Source organism: Falco rusticolus, chromosome 1 (assembly GCF_015220075.1).
Source record: "Falco rusticolus isolate bFalRus1 chromosome 1, bFalRus1.pri, whole genome shotgun sequence".
In the NCBI taxonomy this organism is placed as follows: Eukaryota; Metazoa; Chordata; class Aves; order Falconiformes; family Falconidae; genus Falco; species Falco rusticolus.
This window is the reverse complement of record NC_051187.1, coordinates 91,059,020-91,078,963: the sequence shown is the minus strand read 5'-3', so window position 1 is coordinate 91,078,963 and position 19,944 is coordinate 91,059,020. Positions and strand designations below refer to the sequence as shown.

At 40.0% G+C, this 19,944-nt stretch overlaps 1 protein-coding gene across 2 annotated transcripts in view; it reads right to left on the bottom strand.

Moving 5' to 3' along the window:
• Positions 1-19,944, bottom strand: part of GALNT7 (polypeptide N-acetylgalactosaminyltransferase 7) — a 75,334-nt gene that overhangs the window by 38,700 nt on the left and 16,690 nt on the right. For both annotated transcript variants that reach the window (XM_037389769.1, XM_037389761.1), the window contains exon 2: positions 4,428-4,885. In XM_037389769.1, the coding sequence (XP_037245666.1) occupies positions 4,428-4,885 (458 nt within the window). The remainder of the gene's footprint in view (positions 1-4,427; positions 4,886-19,944) is intronic.

Genomic DNA, 19,944 nt, shown 5'->3' with positions numbered 1-19,944 from the left:
ACGAGACGCCTCTTAGTGTGTATACTCTGTGATAGACCCTACACTTGACATTACCACTCAAAAAAAAAAAAAAATCTTAGTCAAACATGGACAGGTCTTTAAGCATTTTAGCTCAGGGTTAATGAAAGGACAAATAGAACGGTAGGAATAATAAGGAAGGAATATGAAACATTTCTGTATTAGCTTCATGTAGATCTCTCCAATACTCCTGTATCACAGGGTGGTACGTGACAGTATCTGGGAGAAGAGCTTGAAATACACACCATGTTCTTCAGCCTGGAAAAAGTTACTGACTCTGGATGTCATTAATGCCAGGAGTATAAAAGCATTTAAAAAACAAGCCTGTGCACTGAAAAAGGTCCATGAAGCATGACAATCCTGTTGCAAGTTTTTGCTCAAGTTTCCCAGCCCACTGGTTGCCAGGAATGAAACTTAGTCTGTTCTTGTATGTTTTCTCCCAAGCATATGCTATTGGCCAGAGCTAGAGACAAGATTGTAAAGAAGAATGATCTCTGGTCAGACTACAGCTGTATTTTTAAAATTCCACTTTATTTTAAAATACTCTGGACAAGTGGTTCATTATTCTGGAAAAACAATTCAGTTCTTGTTGTCCCTAGCAGAAATTCTCTTCAGTTAAGATTTTTTTTTGGAGAGGACACACCTTGTTAGGTGACAGCATGTATCTTCAAACCTAGGTCCAGTTTTTATTTCCCCAGCACGGTGTGTTTATCTTGAATTCAAAAGCACCCAGAGACTACTCTATTTTTACTTCAGCTCTACCTCTGTGTAGACTCCTGATCACAAAAGATTAATAAAAAATCCAGGGAGCAATCAAATTAATATCCTTCTTCCCTAAAGCTAACATCAGTTTTATCACAGGTCCGCTAGGAGGCAGGGACAACATGTAAAATTCAGTATGAATGATTGCTCTTAAAAGGCTGCCACCTACCAGGATAATAAAAAACTATCAAAAAATGGTAAAAATAACCAAGTTTTAAGTAAAAGTCTTCTTCCAGCAACTGTATACTGAGGTTCTGGACAGGGCCTGCTAAGCCTGCTCTACTTCTTTGCCACTAGAAATAAAGTGGAAAACAGGTATTGCTTCACCTACACCCAGTTTATGGCTCTCCTGGCCCTCCTGCACAGCGCTGAAAGGCTGCAGTGAGATGATGCCATATCTGACATTTTGCACAGTGACTTTTATGTATCCCCATACATTCTTGATTTTGTTTAACCAAACCTATGACTTGCTGTATGCTGCCAGAAGTGCTTGGCTTCAGCCTCAAAATAGATTGGTTAAAATCCATAAGGCAGGAATATGCAGTACTGGCAAAACGTAAATATTCTGATGTACCCAGCAAACAACTTCGACATGCCATCCAATGTTACTCTTCGCTACAGGGCACAGCAGGAATTAAGGCTTTTTAAGGCAGCCGAGACTGCCCAGAATCACCAACAAAGTTCCTACCGAATCAATAAAGGCAGCTGGCAAGTCATCTTGGCAACATGTCCACCTCCAAAGTCAAATCTAATAGCAGGACTGAATCCCCCTTTGTTGACAATTTCTTCCCTCTTTCCCCTGCAGCAGGGACAAGCTCTAAGGCTACATGGCTTTTAAGCTGAATGAGACAGTTCTTGCAGCACTATTTCATTCCAGCTACGACTGTCTGGGAAAGCATTTGGCATACTTCACTGAACAAACCTGACTGCTTACAGTGACGCTTAAAGATTTTGACGCTTAAAGGAAGAGAAGGCTGAGGTGAGGTCTACCCGGATTTAAATGTCTATGAATGAATAACCCGGTCTTTAATTGAATGATCTTCCTCAATTAGCAATGCCAAGATGCTGTTAACCAAAAAAAGATTATCATATTGCTCTTTGGCAGGATAAAACTGAAAGTTGATCAGCCTTATCAACCAAAATGGTTTCTGGACTTTATAAACAGATCAGCAGGAGGAAAATAAACAGCACGTCCAACAGGCAATCTGCTACCTTTTGCTGCATTTCTCACCAGTATCAGGGAATGAGCAGGGAAGTTGAGTATGCTGAAGTATCAGCCAGTCTGACCTTGCTTCCTCCCTTGTCTGCTGCTCCCAGGAGACACATGGAAGCTATAAACCTTTAACCCATCCAGGGCAATTGTAAGCATCCCAAGTATTCAACACATAAAATATTTGATATAAAGTTGTCTGAAAGATGCCTTTTGTTCACATTGGTTTTTATGCAGTTTTGTTTGCTTGCTTAAAAAATGAAATAATAAAACCTAAGTTTGATTTGAGCACCTGGCTTTGACCTCCACAGAAGACCTCCACAGAAGACTTACCTGCAAATGTGTTTGGAGGAAATGTTTTTAAAATTAATATTTTCTACTCTGATCAGTCACATGGCTGCCCCTCCTATTCCTCAAAGTATGCAAAATATTTAATTCTTGTTTGGGAATTTCTATTTATTACTCTTCTTCAGAACAGATGTAAAGACAAACTGAGATTATGCTAAAAATACTTCAGGAAGCCATAGGTACAGAACCATTTGGCAGATACGTATGCCCTCTGATGCACTCCACCTTGGGAAGAATGGAGGGGGAGAGAGAGTACTTGAGCTCTGCTGCCGAAGATATGGCTACCGGCCTGGGCAGAAGCAGCCCAGTCTCACCTGCATGCAGCAGTGCTGCCATTTCTGCTTTGCTGTCCTCACGGAGCAGACAGCAAGGAGGGGAGTGTGCTCCCACCTCCTTCCCCCCCTCCCTCTAGGGAAGGCAGGGCCAAAGTGAGCTCTGCTCACATGAACTCCTGGCATCAGCTCCCCTCTACTCAGTTCATCACGACATCCGACAGGGAAATTGATTTTCTTTGTGAGTGTCCTCAGTCCCATTGCCTCCTACAAAACAGGCCACCCACAGTGGCTGCAAATGCCTCAGCAGAAGCAGCAATGGCTAGGAAATAACCTCCTATAACAAAGAAAACTCTGACCTACACAGGTTACCCAGATTGTTTCTTCCCCTTCAGAAAAGTCTCATTAGCACAGAGGTCCAACTGCTGACCACAGTGAAGAAAGAAAACTGAAGTGAACCCCAGGACAGCCGATGCTTCCTTGCCACCAGCAGCAGACAGGCATGGTCCTCTCCTCCAACGGCCAGCAAGTGGAAATCTTTAGTAAGTCACCCGAGGAATACGGCACGCAGGAAGGGAAATGCTGTTCTCCGTGCACTTTGTTCACTTTCAGTGAGTACACAACTGGGTAGTAAATTCAAGCAGCTGTACATGCACAGGCATGAATCACTCACAGCTGGCCAGTTCTCTCCTACCTTGCAAAATGGAAAAACACTCACTATGAAAGACCACAGCAAAGCCTCAGTAACCAGCCAGTGACCAACCAAACAGATCAGCTGCCACAGCTGGAAACATACAACCCAGAGGTTGGCACCCAATCCAGGGACTGGCATGCTCCATTGCTAGGGATGATGGGGAAGTGAAAACTGGCACATACCACGTTCCATATCTAAATTCATATACCCTCCCCCTCCAAATGCAAAAAAACCAAAGAAACAAAAAAACCCACCCACCAAGAACCACCCCTCCCCACCTCAACAGCAACAAAAAAACAACCCCAAAAAAACTTGCCAATCAATCAGTTTGCTCAGAGACATGTCCTTAGCTGAGATTTAACAAGGAAAATTATATCAAATGCAGATTAGCCTGAGAGCAAATTTGGCTCCAGCATATACCAAAGATCAGAACAGACTATGTAAACTTATTAGTAATCATTGAGCAAATGTTAGTAACTTCCCAGAATTTCCCCACACCAAAGTAGACACCCTCCCAGGAAATAAAAAATGTTTTTTCTAAGATTGCTTCCTTCTTGATGACAAAAGACTACTCTCCTGTCAGCTCCAAACCCCAAACATCACTATGGCAGATCTGTATTTCTCTTAATACAGGTAATTAAGCAGAGTTATGTAAAGGGAACAATATTTCTTTGTTTCTGTTCTCTGTTTAGTTAGTTAGTTTTAATTTTTAAAGCACTGGCGCGAAACCAAAACTGAATAACTAGTATAGGAATTTCTAAGAAAGAAAAGAATTCTTTCTTAAAGACGTATCTTAAGAAGTTATGGATTAAGAAAAGAAGGTATGACAATGAAGACTGTGGCTGGACCTGGAAATTACAAATGCATGCAATTAGACACTAAAACAGATGATTTCAGAGATAAATCAATATAGATTAAGTATTCATGAAAGTAATAATGGCAACAGCATTAAGAATAATATATGGAACCATATGGCATAGTACAGTACTCTTGCCTGTCAGGACAAGAAGCTTTAAGTATTTGCCCTAATTAGTATTATTTTAAGCATCTATTAAGATATATGGAAAGAAAATAACTAAATCCCATAAAAAGAGAACTAAAAGAAAACAAAAAGTTTGCTTACTCTTCTTGACGCAAGTCATTAACGCTCCGATCTAGTGAGATCATATCACTTGCAACCATATTAAACCCAAACTCTTTAATGCTGGCTTGAATGGATTCTTTGTAATCTGGTCCTAAAACGTATGGCTTCGCTTCCTCTCCAGGACCACCAACAACTCCATGAGGCTCAGGCTCTTTGGGTTCAAAATTACCAAGGACTCCAGGTCGTAAAACAGGATCTCGGTAAACAAATGTCTGAGGCTTAAATGTGAGATACTGCCTCTGGATGATGTTTTGCTGTTTGTTATTACCACCACCATGATGATTTAGTTCATTTTTGGCCTTATTTTTCCTTCGAATGGATTCCAAGTCCACTTCCACACCTTCAACATGAGGCCAAGGTACCACAGGTTTGAACTTCTCATTTCCTAGTCCATGGTCTCCTTTGTTTGGCATGGGTCTGTTGGCTTCTTGTTCATCCTATATACACACAGAGAGAAACAGCAGTAGATCATACAAATTGATGACCCTTTATTTATTTAAATCCAGAACGTTAATGCATATTTAGTTGGTACTAATGCATATTTAGTTGGTACTAAGTATATGTTAAGCAAGAAGGGAGAAGTCTCTGTTAAGGGGCTCAACGCACACTTTTAACAAAAGCAACTGGCTGCTGGAGAGCATCACCAGCCATTGACCACACTTACCTTGATGAGCAGGTCCTGGAAATGGCCTAATGCCCAAAGCGTTCCCAAAGACCAAATACCCACGTAGGACATGTTAACTTGAACATAGTTCAGGCTGCACACCAAACTAACATGCAGGGAGCACTGATGAAGCACTCATGAAGGACAGGGTGGTGCAGAGGCAGCCAACACCGCAACACAGAGCACAGTCTCCTTGGGGCCACTCCTGGACACAGGGTGTTTCTGAGGCTATGTGTACCGGCTGCTGAGACTTCTGTAGGGTCTCAGTGGTTGCTAGATACAGCCTCAACATGTTTCTGCACTGGGAAAGCATGCCGTGACTACGTGTAATCTGGCATGGACATCTGCAGCAGTCTCAAGCCACGTCTAATCCCTACCCTTCACCCCCCCCGAACCCCCCTCCCCCGACTTGCTCCCACCAAGCTTTGCTCCCTTTGCCGCAACAGCAGCACTGTTTACTTAGAGCCATGAGGTAAGCTGAAGGCACTGGGGACAGCAGGCAAAAATGAGATGCAGCCCTGATCCGATCTGCTACATGGCCACGCAGACAGACCCGCCTGGGAAGCTGTGCTGGGGCTGAAGAGAGCTGCCACAGGCACTGGCACCGATACCTCCTGCATCCTTGTTTAAAACAACTTATACCGTTTGACAACACTCCTCCCTGCCTCCCCATCAAGAGGTCTGAAGTTCTCCCTGAGAAGAAAGGCTAGGATTTTGAAAACTGCTTGGTGTTTTCAGCAATGAGTGACATTGGTGGAGTTAGAACAAGGGTGGGTGATTTTGGAACAAACTTTTTGGACAGAAAGGCTCTGAAGAGTCCAAGTGTGAAGTCTCCAGAGTACAACAGCCCCACCCATGAACGCTCCCCAAAACATACAGTCACTGCTTTTTCCAATACTACTCTCCAAGAGGACAACAGGGAAAGATCTCCTGCTAAAATTATCTATTTGTGAACAGGCCAGATGTTAGATCACACCAAAATCTGAAGAGAACAATGCACACATTTTAGCAACACCTCACTACCTAGTCACAAATACAGAATCAAACAAAAAATTGACATCGGAAGGGTGTCACCTATTCAAACCTAGAGGAGGCTGGGATAGCTTCACAGTTATACCCGGTTTCTCAGAGGTTCATCTAGTCACACCCTGAAAACCTCCAGTTTTTCTGAACAACTTGTTCCAGTTGTTCAATCCGTCTCACAGTGAAGGTATTTTTCCTCATACCTCAGTAGAAGTTTCTCATGTCATACCTAGTGATGACTGCCTCTTGCCCTTTCAGCGTGCACCCCTCAGAAGACTTTATTTCCATCTTCTCTCTAATCTCTCTTTTGAGTGTGAAAAGATGCAATTAGATTCCCTGTTAGACTTTTCTCCAGCCAAAGGAAGCCGAGCTCCTCTACCCTTTCCATGACCGTGTCATGTCCTGCAGCCCTGTAACTTCCCTAGCAGGTCTTTGCTAGGTCCTCCCCATTTGTTAACATCTCTCCTGTACTGGGCAGTGCAGGAGGAGAAACCAGACACAGGCTTGTTAATGCTGTGTGTCTGGAAAGAAACCGCATCTCTTTGCCTGGTGGCTAAGCTCTCCCTAGTGTAACCCATCATGCAGTTTGCCTTTACTGTGGCAAGGGCGCAACGCTGACCCATGTCAGCGTTTAACTAAACCACACATTACTTACTAATGCATTACAGTATTTTCCTCACATATAATTCTACATAATAAAACTTCAGAAATAAAGAAAAATCCAATATAAAATATGTCTACGTTAACATGGGAGTCAGACTGGCTCCAATTCAAAATAATAAGAGTTTATTCAAGAAACTTTCTGACCTTTCTGCTTGTTCTTGTTTAAATAGGGAAGATGTACAAAATGCAGAAGCATTACATTATTTTGTTCCTCCATCACCATTTTTTGAGGAACTAGAGTTTGAGCCAGAGTGAGAAAGGGAAGGATAAGAGCATGTGAAAAGTCACATTTTGCAAGGAGGTAGAAGGCTGCCATGGATCTAAATTAAGCCCTGAGAGGACTTTTGAGAGCAGCATCATCTCACACTTACCCTGGAAATCAAAAGGAATGCTTTATCACTCAACTGTCAGAACAGTGCTGAGGACTCAGCTCTTACCAACTCGCATCTAATTCCTGCTCAAAGTGTGGAGGCAGCTATAAAAGCCAACAAAATGGTGGGCATCATCAGGAAGGATGTTTAAAGAGAGCATCATTTTGACTGCATAAAATTTTGAGGCATTCATGTCTTCAGTAAGTGCCATCTCAAAAAGGAGTTGAAGGCGGCACAGAGTAGGGCAACTGGACTGAAAGAGAAGGTAGACAGATGCTTTGAGATAAGAGACCAGCATGGCTGGCCTTTCATTTTAAGGCTCTGCAGCTGGGAGATGTGATGGCTGAGCGGTATACAATTGATGTTGAGAAAATCGTGAAGGTGATGGATAAATTGAATGGAAACCCACTGTTTACCCTAAATACAAGAACTGGAGGCACTTGACAAAATTGATAAATCAACCAAAAAAATATTCTTTACACAGTGATCTCCTGGAATATGCTCAACAGGAGGCTGTGGAGAGAATGGTACAAACAGTTGCACAATGCATGAAACAGCGTGACGGATGACATAAAAGGACTGGGCAGGGAGGTACCTTCTGAAAACTCTAATTCAACAGCTGTGGATTGGAAGAGTCCAAAGGGAAGGGAGTGTATAAAACAGCCAGGTTTACATGCTGTCACTCTCAGACACCATCCTGGATCACTAGTCTCAATCAGGCAGGAACTTCTTATGCCCCTGATCTGTATGAAATTAAATACCCTTTCATTCCACTTCCACCGCCTATAAAACAGTTACGAGCTTCCACTTAGTTCTTGCACTGAAACGTAACAGTTTTCAAAGTAATGTCAGAGCTATGACTTACCTTGCATTACATTTAGCCCCAATATAACTGTTATGTACGATTTGCCTTATAATGCATTTATTTGCTGTTCCCTTCCAGATATTAAATCTATTCTGTTTTGCAGGCCTTGGAAAATATTGCAAAAAACCAAGAAAATTATACACAAACTCACAGACACACTCATTCACCACTTTCCTCCAATTTTTATGTACCTAGGACCAATATGATAGAAGGCATTAGTTGTGGGTTAACCCCTGCAGGCAGCTCAGCACCACACGGCTGCTCACTCCTCCCTCCCCACCCTGGTCACAAATCTACAACACAGCATCATATGGGATGCTATGAAGAAAATTAAGTCCATCTCAGCACTTTATGTGCATTTTTACAAAAAGAACTAGCAGTGTTTAAGTGTGTGGTGCAGAATACAGCTTCTGGACATTATTAATTTCTCCAGAGATAACAGAGACAAAGGTTTTTTCAAATACTCTCTGTAAAAAAAGCAAAGTCAAACCACAATCAAAGACCTATTTTGGTCATCATATAAGCCACAATGCCTTAGCTGGGTATTTCCAGAGCTGCTTCTCATCTATGAATTATAACCACCCCCCCTTTTTTAAAAAATAAATTTAATGACATACCAAAAAAATTGAAGTAATTTTAAATCAGTGTGCCTCACATTAAAAATTTGACTCAGCTAAAAATGTAGTATCAAATTTCATACCACATTAACAGTCAAACTGGAAGGCGTGCATATGAAATAAAAAAATAAAACCACAACAACCTTTCTAAAGTGGAAAAACAAGATAATCTTAAAATTATCTGAAAAACTTTGGAAGAGATAATTCAATGACAACAAGGTAAAGGGAGAGCTTGGAAGAAGTAAGCATGACATACATCTGCACACTGCACTTCTAGGTTGTCCAAAAATGAGGGGACAGGAGCAAAAAAATCCAACTAATCTGCAAATTCTCTCACATCTGAAGACAAAGAACAAAATCTCACTACATCTTTATAAAGGACAGACACTAAGACGTTTACATAGAGTAATATAAAAAAGATGTTTTCTCCACAGATTATTTCTATTTTTCTATAGGGCTAGATCTAGGATTTCCTGTCAGCTTTTCTAGCTCAAGTTCAGTGCATGCTGCTTTATTTTTTTAATGTTCTTCTCACTCCTTAGCGTATTATGTATGAGTCACTGCAATGGGTGTATCGGAAACAGTGAGATGATATAAATACAGTCAATCCCTGACATATAAAAAAAAAAAAAAAAAAAAGAAAAAAATGAGGTGGTATTTGGTATCCTTTTTGCAAATTAGGTTGTTCCTTTTTGCAAAAGAGAGGAATGCAATTAAAGGTATAGAGAACATAACCGTATCTCTTTTGAAACATGTTTCTAAATTATATAAAGTGAAAGGAAAAACTGGAAGAGGTCTTCATAGGGCTGCAAGATTGGTCAACCAGTAGGAGGACTGGAGTTGTAGGTGGCAAAACCCCTGCAAATATGAAAGTTGCATGATCTGCTTTTCTTTAGTCAACCAGTTTGAGACTGGCAACTCCCTAAAACTCCCTATGAAATAATGTCTGAAGTACAAATTGATATTAAAAAAGTGAATTTGCTTCATTTCTAAAATGGAAGACCAGCACACTGAAAAACATTTGCTAATTCAAAGCAACGTCCATGAAAGCGACTTGCTCATCTAGACAAAAAAAATCAATGAAGCGCAAAAAATGAAAAGGGGAACAATAAAGTAGAATCCAGTAGTATTTTCATTACCCAAGGATGCAAAAGGAAGTTAAAAAAACCCCTCACACACTCAGAATATACACGTTCATACCCACCTGATTAAAGAGATACTCAGCATTGTAATATTGTGGTATTCCTCATGAAAAAAAACACCTATAAAACCTGATACAATTTAATGTTTTAGTAACCTAGGAGTCCAAACCCTAGGTAGTTCTATTTTTATCCAGTCCAGCTTTTACCTTTCTTAACTCTTGGCTGCATCTACCCCACTGCACTTACCATGAAAGGCAAATACAATGTATGTTCTTCTGCCACAAGGAAGAGTTCAAGGACTTTTAACTAAGGATCAATCAATAGCTCTCAGAGCTCCCCTGATGCAAGTTCCTCTTCTATGCAAAACAGAATCATTTGGAATAGAACCTGTCACAGACACTCCAACAGAGACCACACAGCTATCAGTTTAGCAAGGATTTCAACATATTTATTTTGCTTTGTTTGCCTCAACTTAGTGCAGCCACACTCCTAGTTTATCAGAGAAAAAAGCCACTCAAGAGGAACGATACACAGCCTAGTATTTTCAATTATCGAAGTAAACAGGAGGGGATCATTTTAATTTACTCAGTTACCTTGTTTAAAAAAAATAACCAACAAAGAAAAAGGACTACAAGCTGGATTCACAGATTTCCTTTTTGACTAGACTCATGCAGGGAAGATACTAAAATAATGTCTGTTCTCAGCATGCTTCTAGCATGATTCTGCTCTACTATCTAATAACCCTCAACATGTAGTATGTTTTGGCTTACTTTGAATCATTATGTGTGGGTCTTACTTACCAGGTTACAGTTCAGGGCATAGATGGAAAAAACCAAAGTGCCACACTGAATTACTTAGTCCTGAAACTATTTTTGTGCCATATGATAGAAAAAGACTCCACAACACTTTTACGACTAAAAACCTGGAAAACTTCAGTATAAAGATCAAACACAGACAAAAAAGAAAAATAATTCATCCAACAATGCATTTCTGAATAAATATCACCCTGGATACCCACTAACTCCAGAACAAATAAAATAAGCAATGATTCCCACAGCACAGTTGGGTGACGGTCAAAGGGACTCTGTAAGATTGCACACCTTTCACTTTCACCACCTGTGGTAACCTCCATCCAAGCAATCAGAAGTTGCAGCTGCTGCAGGCCCAGCCACAGAGGGAAAAGCAAGACCAAAAGCACACAGAGATGGAAAAACACAGCTTCTCAAACAAGGATAAACATTCCATCGCTTCAGAAAAGAATTAAAAAGCCCTTGTAAACCTTGCACAAGAAGTCTGTTTTGAGCTCCACATGCAGCACTGTCTTCAAGTCATGTTTTACAAAACCTTTCATCAAACAATTTCATCACAAGGCAACTGCATTGATTCAAATTAAGGCAGAAGTTGGAGCAGGAAAATTCTTTTATCGTACATGAGCAGTGGCATTCAAGCCACCTGGCTCGAAAGGGGCATTTGCTGTCACAGTGCCTCTCTCTTGCTTTGGCTTTGTCTCTCAGTGTATTTCAGAGGCACTCCAAAGGTGATGGAGTGCATACTTCTGTGCTCTGTAGCTCCTACAGTGACTTTTAAAACTTGTGTAACTTAGAACAGAGCATTTACAGGAACTGTAGAAACACAGAGAGAAACAGAATTTCACACTAAATTGTAGAGAAAATTTGAAGTTTATAAATAAGTTTGTAAAAATAACAGACTGCTAAATCACTGTAATTGCATGCTTTGTGCAACTCAAGTGAAAAAACATCCTGTTGATGGTATATTTGTCACTAGCATTTCCAAGAAAACATATCTTTAAGTTAAGTTCTTATGTTCATAGTTGCCCTCAGTTTTGACAGATACACTGACAACATGAAAGTCCATTATGCAACCAATGCCTTCACTCCGTAGCAGATTTTTGCTCCAGTAAATGTTCTAGGGGAAACTAAACATACTTAAACAAGACCTACATCATACCTATTAGGGCTAAAGATGTGTAAGTTGTGTTATGCCAACCTGGGATAAGTTTTGGTAGACAGAACTAACTTGACTACAGTTTTGTACCACACACACATTACTGTGATTTCATCTCCAACAAGCAAGTAATCCTACCTGACAACATCAGTCTACTTTTTGGAATGTTCAACACAAAACTTAGTCAGAAGCCACTTATGAGCCACAAAGAAACCCCCAAACAATTAAAAAGAACTTTGGTGATCAAAACAAGCAAGCATTACACTATATGCTTAATTTATATATATATATGTGTGTGTGTTTGTGTATATATTCTATTCATAAAAAAAATACATAACTGAAGTTTAACCAAGGTGCAAGGGCCACAGGCAGCTTTGGAGGAATGCACGTTCAGCATAGTTTTATATTGCTGTGTAATGTATTCCCACCTACACCTGAAGAATGAAAAAAAAATATATTTTTTTAAAATAAAACAAAGCAAGGCAACTTCCCCCTTCACTTGTTTCCTAGATTTCACAGCAGCTGTCAAGCTGACAGATATGCGATGCACTAGTCACTACCCTGCACCATCCTTTATCCAGCTTGCTTTTTCTTGTCCGATTTCTCTCAGTTCCCAAGTAGCTAAGGGAACTGTTCTGTCAGAGATAGATACCCGTAATAAAAGTACTAGTCACCAGCTCTCAAGAAAATCCTTATTCCCACTGATTCCTTACGTCCTCTCTGGTAAGGCAAAACAGGACAAACACTAGTAGTTACACTTCTACAATTACAGAAGTAACTTAGTTTTCAATAGATACCAGCAGACCACAGTCATTCATATCAACTCAGCCCACTGAAAACAAATAATAATGTAGCAGTATCTCTGAGCCCCAAAATTACCTGAGTTAGCTGAGGTAAAACAACTTGGGGGACTAAGATCAACAATTTTCTTCTATTTTAGGGTTGACATTCTGGAGTTTGAATGTGTTGCTTATAGAAAAGCAAGTGGCATGTTTAAAATTACAAAGGGCACATAACAAAGGAGAGGAACTGTTTGCAAAAATGTGAATCTGGCAACAGCTTGATGTTCTGCTGTTATGAAGGAGTTTGTCAATTTAGCATTAAAGTTCTGAGTGATTTGCATTAATCTACACGAGTCTATCGCTGATTCAAGAACATTATAAAAACAAATTGTTAATTTTTAGACTCATGACTAGGTAACAATATTCACAAGCATCTGAGGTCATCTCTGCTGGTGTTTGAACTGGTGAGTAGAAGAAAGACACTGAGGAAGGCAAGGCTCTGTTTCTCAACTTTATTTTTTAAATAGTTACTGTTGCTGTAAGAGTTCCTTGGGCAAAGAGACCAACTAGCTCTTCCTGTCCTCTGATTTTTGTAAAGATACTGTCTACTTTGTCACAGCAGTAGCATTCATCTAGGACAGTGACTTCAGGCTATTGCTGCAACTGCCATGGTCTGCAGCCAGCAGCTCACAAGGTCATCGCATATAAAGCTGTATTAAGCTATGGAAGCCCTCAGGTAATAAATCACATGGAGACCGCTTCCACCCCTTGTCCTTCCCTTTTTTTTTTGGTGGTGTATCTGTAAATGTAAGTAAGTCACTCCAATATTCAAATTTTTAACAATGTGAGAATACTTATTTTCAGTTGAAATAACTTGATTGCCCAGCTATTTACCTAACAGGGGAATGCCATAAATCCCAAGTTTTACCTGTTTACCTGCAGAGTACCTTGTTTAAAGATACATATCCATATTTAGGTTAGCCAGTATGATACCCACCTAAGTATCCCATTTAAATGAAATTATTCTGTTGCGATATTAGCTTTCACTTGCAAGGGCAATTTGTCTGAACTAATGATGCTTCTGTCACCCTCTTCGGCCTTGCTATGCACTTATCACTTCAGCTCCTGCAGAGCAACACAATCCTGCTGCAGGTGCTGCTTCTGCTTTACCCCCCGCCCTTGCTCCTACGCTCCCTTTTCTGATGTCCCCACTCTCCCACAACCTACTGCTGTATATGTTCCTCCTCCTGGAGGAGTCTGGATCTTCTATAAATGTAATGGTCACACTCATATGCATCTGGTCCAGACTAAGCAACTTTGCTTAGCAAAGTTCAGTTACCTTCATCAACAGCAGAGACTACCAGGAGACCTGGGCCAGTGTGCTTTGTGCCAGATCCACTCTCTTATCGGGGATGCCACTGGCCACCCAAAACTTGCAAACTTCTCTGTCTCTCTCACCTTCAGTGAGATTTAAGAGTATAAGAAGGACAGTGGGAACATGGTCTGTCTTACATGGTGCTTCCTTAGGAGAGGTGCAGTACTTCTCAAATTCCTGCATGACAGGCAATTTCACAGTTAGATTCTACCTGACTGGAAGCAAGTAAAAATAAAGACACTGAGTGCTTCGGAACAAATTACTGTCAAAACCAGCAGTCTTTTATTGTCCTCATTTTTACCGGTACTCAGTGTGTGTGGAGTATCAAATCAATTCCAACTTGCCTTTGTTGTTGCCTGAGATTCAACCCTTACTCAGTTTTTACACATCCCCTCCATCCATTCCATACTGCTACATTCCATACAAGTCCCACTTGTAGTCCAACAGTCATGCTGTGTGAAAGTAGTCTTGTCAGAGATCCACATCACTCAAAACCCCCACTTAAGAGATGCCCAAGAGCTTTGTGGAGGTAGCCACAAGCAATGCACCTCTTCTTGCAGCTCTGGAGAGGAACACGTAATCTGGGATAGTAATTAAGGAGATCTAAAATAGAAAGGCTCAGATTAATATCTGTTTATTCCAGTATTTATGGTATTAAGTAGAGGCTGCCTAACTTTGTAACTTAAGGCTAGTTTAAAAGCAGGCAAAATAGCCTCTTATCGTTAAGATTGCAGTAATTTTCAAGTAACGCAAATATTCCTACACTGAATCATAAATGAAGCTGCTGTATTACCTCAGGTGATGTTATATTTTAGTGTCTCCCATGCTGCAGAAACAGAAATATGTAGGCACTAATAGCCTGTGCAATTAAAACAAAACACCAAACCACATTTGTAGCTGCTTGCTGCAGAATAATAAAAAACTTGCTAGAGGACCCTGGATAAGACAGAAGTATGATCCAGAGCCTCCTAGATCCTCTCCTTACACCTTACACCAAAGATGACAGAAAGGCTTTTAAACTTAGAACAGCAAGAATCAATTACAAGCTTATTACAACTAGAATAATCAACATTTTCCGTAGAAGAAAGCCAAAGCGATCAAGCAGGGACAGAACATAAACAGAAGAACATAAAAGCAACTATCTCCACTGCATCTTTTCAGGAGTTTCTGCTGCTTGTTAATTAAGTGGCTTTCTCTGTTGGCATCAAAGTGCAATTTCTCTAGTTCCCAGGAAACCAGAAACCACAAGAGACCACACGCTTTCCTTGCCTGCACGGATCCTGGCCTGCCCTTCTTAACGGAATGTAACAACAAATCCAGAAAAGACAAATATTGTACATCATACAGGGTAGTCAGTTTAGGTCAAGTACTTAAGACTGGTCTAATCAATGACCAGCTGACTCCGAGACCCTGCTTCAACTCCAAGAAGCTGCCATCAACTGCTTTCAAATGCCCGTAACTTTCATTCTTTCTCTGCACAACAGACACATTTCTACATACTGCAGCCTGTATTGTCATTAGCATGTATTTAGCATGGTATTTCAACTGTAGAGCATTATCCACAGTAATTCATTCTCAAACAAAGACTGCAGTGACACAGACCTCCAAGCCAACAAAAAAGCACCTGTTCAGTGTGTTTATCTTCAAATGTACCATATGGGTTGCTATATCATAAATGAGACTCCACACAAATTTAAAAAGAAAGAAAATATAACTGATTTGTATGCTGGTTGACTCACTTCATGTTAAACTCAGCCATTTAAAATATTTTATTGTGATTTAGTTGTTCAGAACACTGTTATGATAACAGCAAAGACCCATGAAGAGGCCAAAGAGCAAGTAAAGCACCAAGCCCTGGGGCACAGTTATCATTCTACTGCAGCATCAGGGAGAAAAAACTATCCCAGGTAAGCAAAGCCCACCAGACACTGACCCCTATCTTTCTGAAAAAAAGACCAGCATCTTGTCCAGTCTTGTGAGTGGAGACTCTAAAGGACCCAACTGCTTTCAGTTTTCCTCTTCTTCCTGAAGCAACTCTCCACCTGAAATCTTAGATATCAAGTTGCATCTACTCACACAAAGAACACTTACTGCCTAGAAAGGTAAAACTTGTTTTCTCTTAAAACCTTCATTAAAATAATCCTTTTTTCAACTTAAACTGGAGGCAATCCATGGGATGCCTTGCTGTGCAAGAGGTTCAGCAAGGTGACTCGTTCCTTAAGCAAACGCACCAGCTGCTATAAGTATTGCAGGAGGAGCAAAGCTTTAGATGAACTGACATATTCTAAATAAGAAGTGCAACAAACTGTCTTCTAGGGACACAGCCAACCCCAGAAAAACATTTAAGCAGATGAAGGCTGTGGGAAGTCTCCAAATGCTCAGAATTCTGGCTGGCTCTAATCAATATTACCATCTCTCATTTCTGTAAACATTTCTTGTTATGTATTTTGTTCAAATGCAACCTTCTGTTCTCCTTTTAAATTCCCTCAAATTTCCAGTTTTGTTTACAGTGCTTTGGTTACGATGGTGCCAGTGCTTACCCTATTTTAGAGGGGCAGAAGGTGGAGGCAAGATTTTTTCTAACTCTTTCTTCTAGACAAAAGCTGAATATCAGGAAATCCCTTCTGAAAAATGGATTGCAGAAATGGATGGCAGAAAATGCAGGATTTTTTTCCCTGTCTCCCTCCAGGTGATTAGGAGTACATCTGCACACAGCTATGTGGTTTGGAGCAATGCTACGCATTCAATCAGATTTTGAAAACGGTGCTTAACGGCTCACATAACACATCTAGAAAACAGTAAAATAATCAACAACAACAAAAAAACCACCCCTAAGTCTGCCCTTGAACTTGCACACAAGGGCTTCTGAGTCAAGTATCAGATGCTTTCCCCCATTTTCTCTAAGCTTTTCCTAAGAGACATGCCTTTGGACATGTAATACAGAACATTCCACAACCATAAGATAGATTTTTCTAATGTAGCCTGATAAATTGAAATCTGTGATTTTTTAATAGAAGAGACTTTCAAGTGAAGAACAGCAAACCACAGTGAAGATAAAGGCTTTTATTATCACACACTTACAATAAAATTAATCAGAAGCATACTTAGGCTATAATAAATTGCTTCATAATAATCGAGTAACCACGACCTTGCTGGCCTATGAGCTTTCTCCCCAGGATACATGGAAAAAGTGGAGCATACCATAGTTATACAACTGTTCACAATTTTTCTCTCTAAAGGGATTTTATAAATGACTGACTGGAAAATTATGAGTATTAAGAACAAATTGCACAATTCCTTAAGACTTCATCTCCTTTGGAACTGACTGCAAGATGTAAAAGGGCCTCCAGATATCAGGTCTTTGTCTATGACTCCTGGACTATTTCTTCCCTTCTTCAGAGAAAAAGATGCATCGATTTTTCATCTGAGTTTTCTACCTTTCTCTGTATTGCCAATTAGAGGCTAGCAGGATAGCAGACACTGGTATTAGATTAGTAAAACGGTATTCACACAGGAGAGCAGGTCCTGCTTTTTAGCTTAAATGACCTCCTTCCCTTGTAGATCTCTAAGACTATGCAACTTTAACAATTAATAAAAATTAAGAGCAAACTATCCTGAATACCTGAAAATAAATCCAATATTGTATTGATACCGTGCCAATTTACTATATGCTGATGCATGTAGTTTAACTATTTATACACTAGTATTCTACTACTGCCACATGCACATGCTTTCAAGTGCTTGGCAAACAATTCCAATAGTTACTGCAATCAAATGGAAGAAAACCAGAAACAGCCATGAGGATGAATTATTTCACTGCAATATTGCCATAATCCAGAACGCTGTCACTTCGATCACTAAGACCTTCCCTCTGGTACTTTCTCATCTCACCTGCGCACTCTGTGATCTTCAGCTGCATCGCCTTGTCTTTTGTGTCCAGCGTGCTGGTCTCATCCAGTCCTGTTACACCTACACTCAACGCATTGCCACAATCACCAAGAACCTTCTTCCACAGCCCCTAATGGTTCAGCAATAACAAGCTATCTCTTTCCCATCCCCAAAACCTCTTTCATCTTTTTCCCCGCAGAGAAGTTGTGCCCTCCAAGGTGAAAGGCTTAAAACACAGCATCACTGAAAAGGTTTAGTACAAGATTTGTTCTTGTCACTACATTTCAACATTAAATGAAGCTTGTGACCTTTCTAGTTGAGTCATTGCTCCTTTCACATTCTGTCTCACGCCAGGAATATCCTTCATTTTATGCATATGTTTGAATGAGATCTTAAAAATAGAACTCATGTTTATTCATATGGACATTAAAGAATCCTAAGGACTTCTAAGATGTCCTCTGTCCAGCTTCATTTCCTTCCATAAAGGAAGGATTATTCTCCTTTTCCTGTGTAGTGGTGTTACACAGAGGACTATGAGGGGGCAAGGGTTTTCATTCTACGAAGACCAAACTCCTTTTAGGAATGTTCTCTGTTGACTAAGGAAAGAAAGATGAAGCTGTTTCTTTTGGACTTAAACAATCAAAATTTAAAGTAGTCAAATTTTAAGCTGTAGAGATAAGCAGGTAAAAACAAGCATATGCTTTGAATTAAAAAAGTAAGAGACCAAAAATTTACAATTTATAATCCATAACTTTGCTATTGAAAATATCCAACTTCTATTACTGTTCCCTCCAGAGGGAAAAAGCCTCAGAAAGAAACAAAAACTACCATCAATCCTCATGTTCTAAGCAGCTGAGGACAGCTTTTCTGGCCCTCCAGGCATCAGCTATGAACAGTGTGCTCGTTAAAGCCCGCAGAGGAACTTCATCCTTGTTTTTCAATCATCCGAGACAGATGGATATTTAAAAATCATATATTTGTTTTATATAGCCCAGCAAGTAAATGACATTTACAACACAATAAATCCATCGCTGATGGACACACTTGATAAGGGATGCAGGTTTCTGTGCTATATTTTGTCTGCCTCAATTTTTAAAGACACATACGTCAATCTCATTTCATATTTCTTGCTATTAAGAAGCAAATTCCATCATTAGATTTTCATTTATTTTGAAATATTACCATTCTCAAGCTTTACAACAGCCTATTTCTGTCTTCTTTTTTTAAACTGCATTTCACAATTTGATCAACCCTACCATTTTGAAAGCTTTTTCAAAGATACAGCCAGCTGTAATAAAAAGCTGCATTGTATGAAAATGACATATACAGTCTAAAACCTGTTTCTGAAAGTTTCAACTGATCTCCCAAAAGATTTCAGAAATCCAGAGTATTTACGTAAGTACCTTATGTCAATGCCTGACTAGGTAAGTGGGGGAGAAATCATTTGTTATGATCAATTGTGTTCTCCATCCCATCTTTCCCTGACCCTTCATTCCCGTATCTTTTCTACGCAGGATATTAAATAAAATCTGTGTGGTATTTGCCAATAATGAGTTATATTTTACTGAATTGTTGAGGTGAGGTAAGTTCTTATGTGTCCTAAATGCTTAAAAAAAATAACAACACAATACATATATCTGAGGTGTAAGAAGGAAAAAAGATCTGAAACAATAATTATTAAGAACCAATTTATTGAACAGATAAATCAATCTTAGTTAAATTGACTACTCTTTCTGTGACAGCTAGTGACATTACTTGTTTTGCTGTGAAGTAAACATGACGAAAATCAAAACCTGTTTTCATAGCTTCGCTCTAGAAACCACATCACACGTGAGTACAGCCAGGTTCTTTGCATCTTTTAAATACCCAGCAAGAATACTATAATATAATCCACAAATTTCTTCGAACAGACTCCACTGAACCTGTCTGCTCTCCACTATGCTTACCAGCCTTGCACTTAGCTCCGCACTCTCCACGCAGTATCATTTGAGTATGGAAGTCACCACGCTCATGCCGAGACCACAAGACCTAGTGGAGGGGCAGACACGCCGCACCTGGACTCCAAGAAATGGACTGCCTTGGCATTTACTTTGTTAGTGCAGATGATCCACAGTGCTGCCAGCAACCTAGAAACTGTCTGA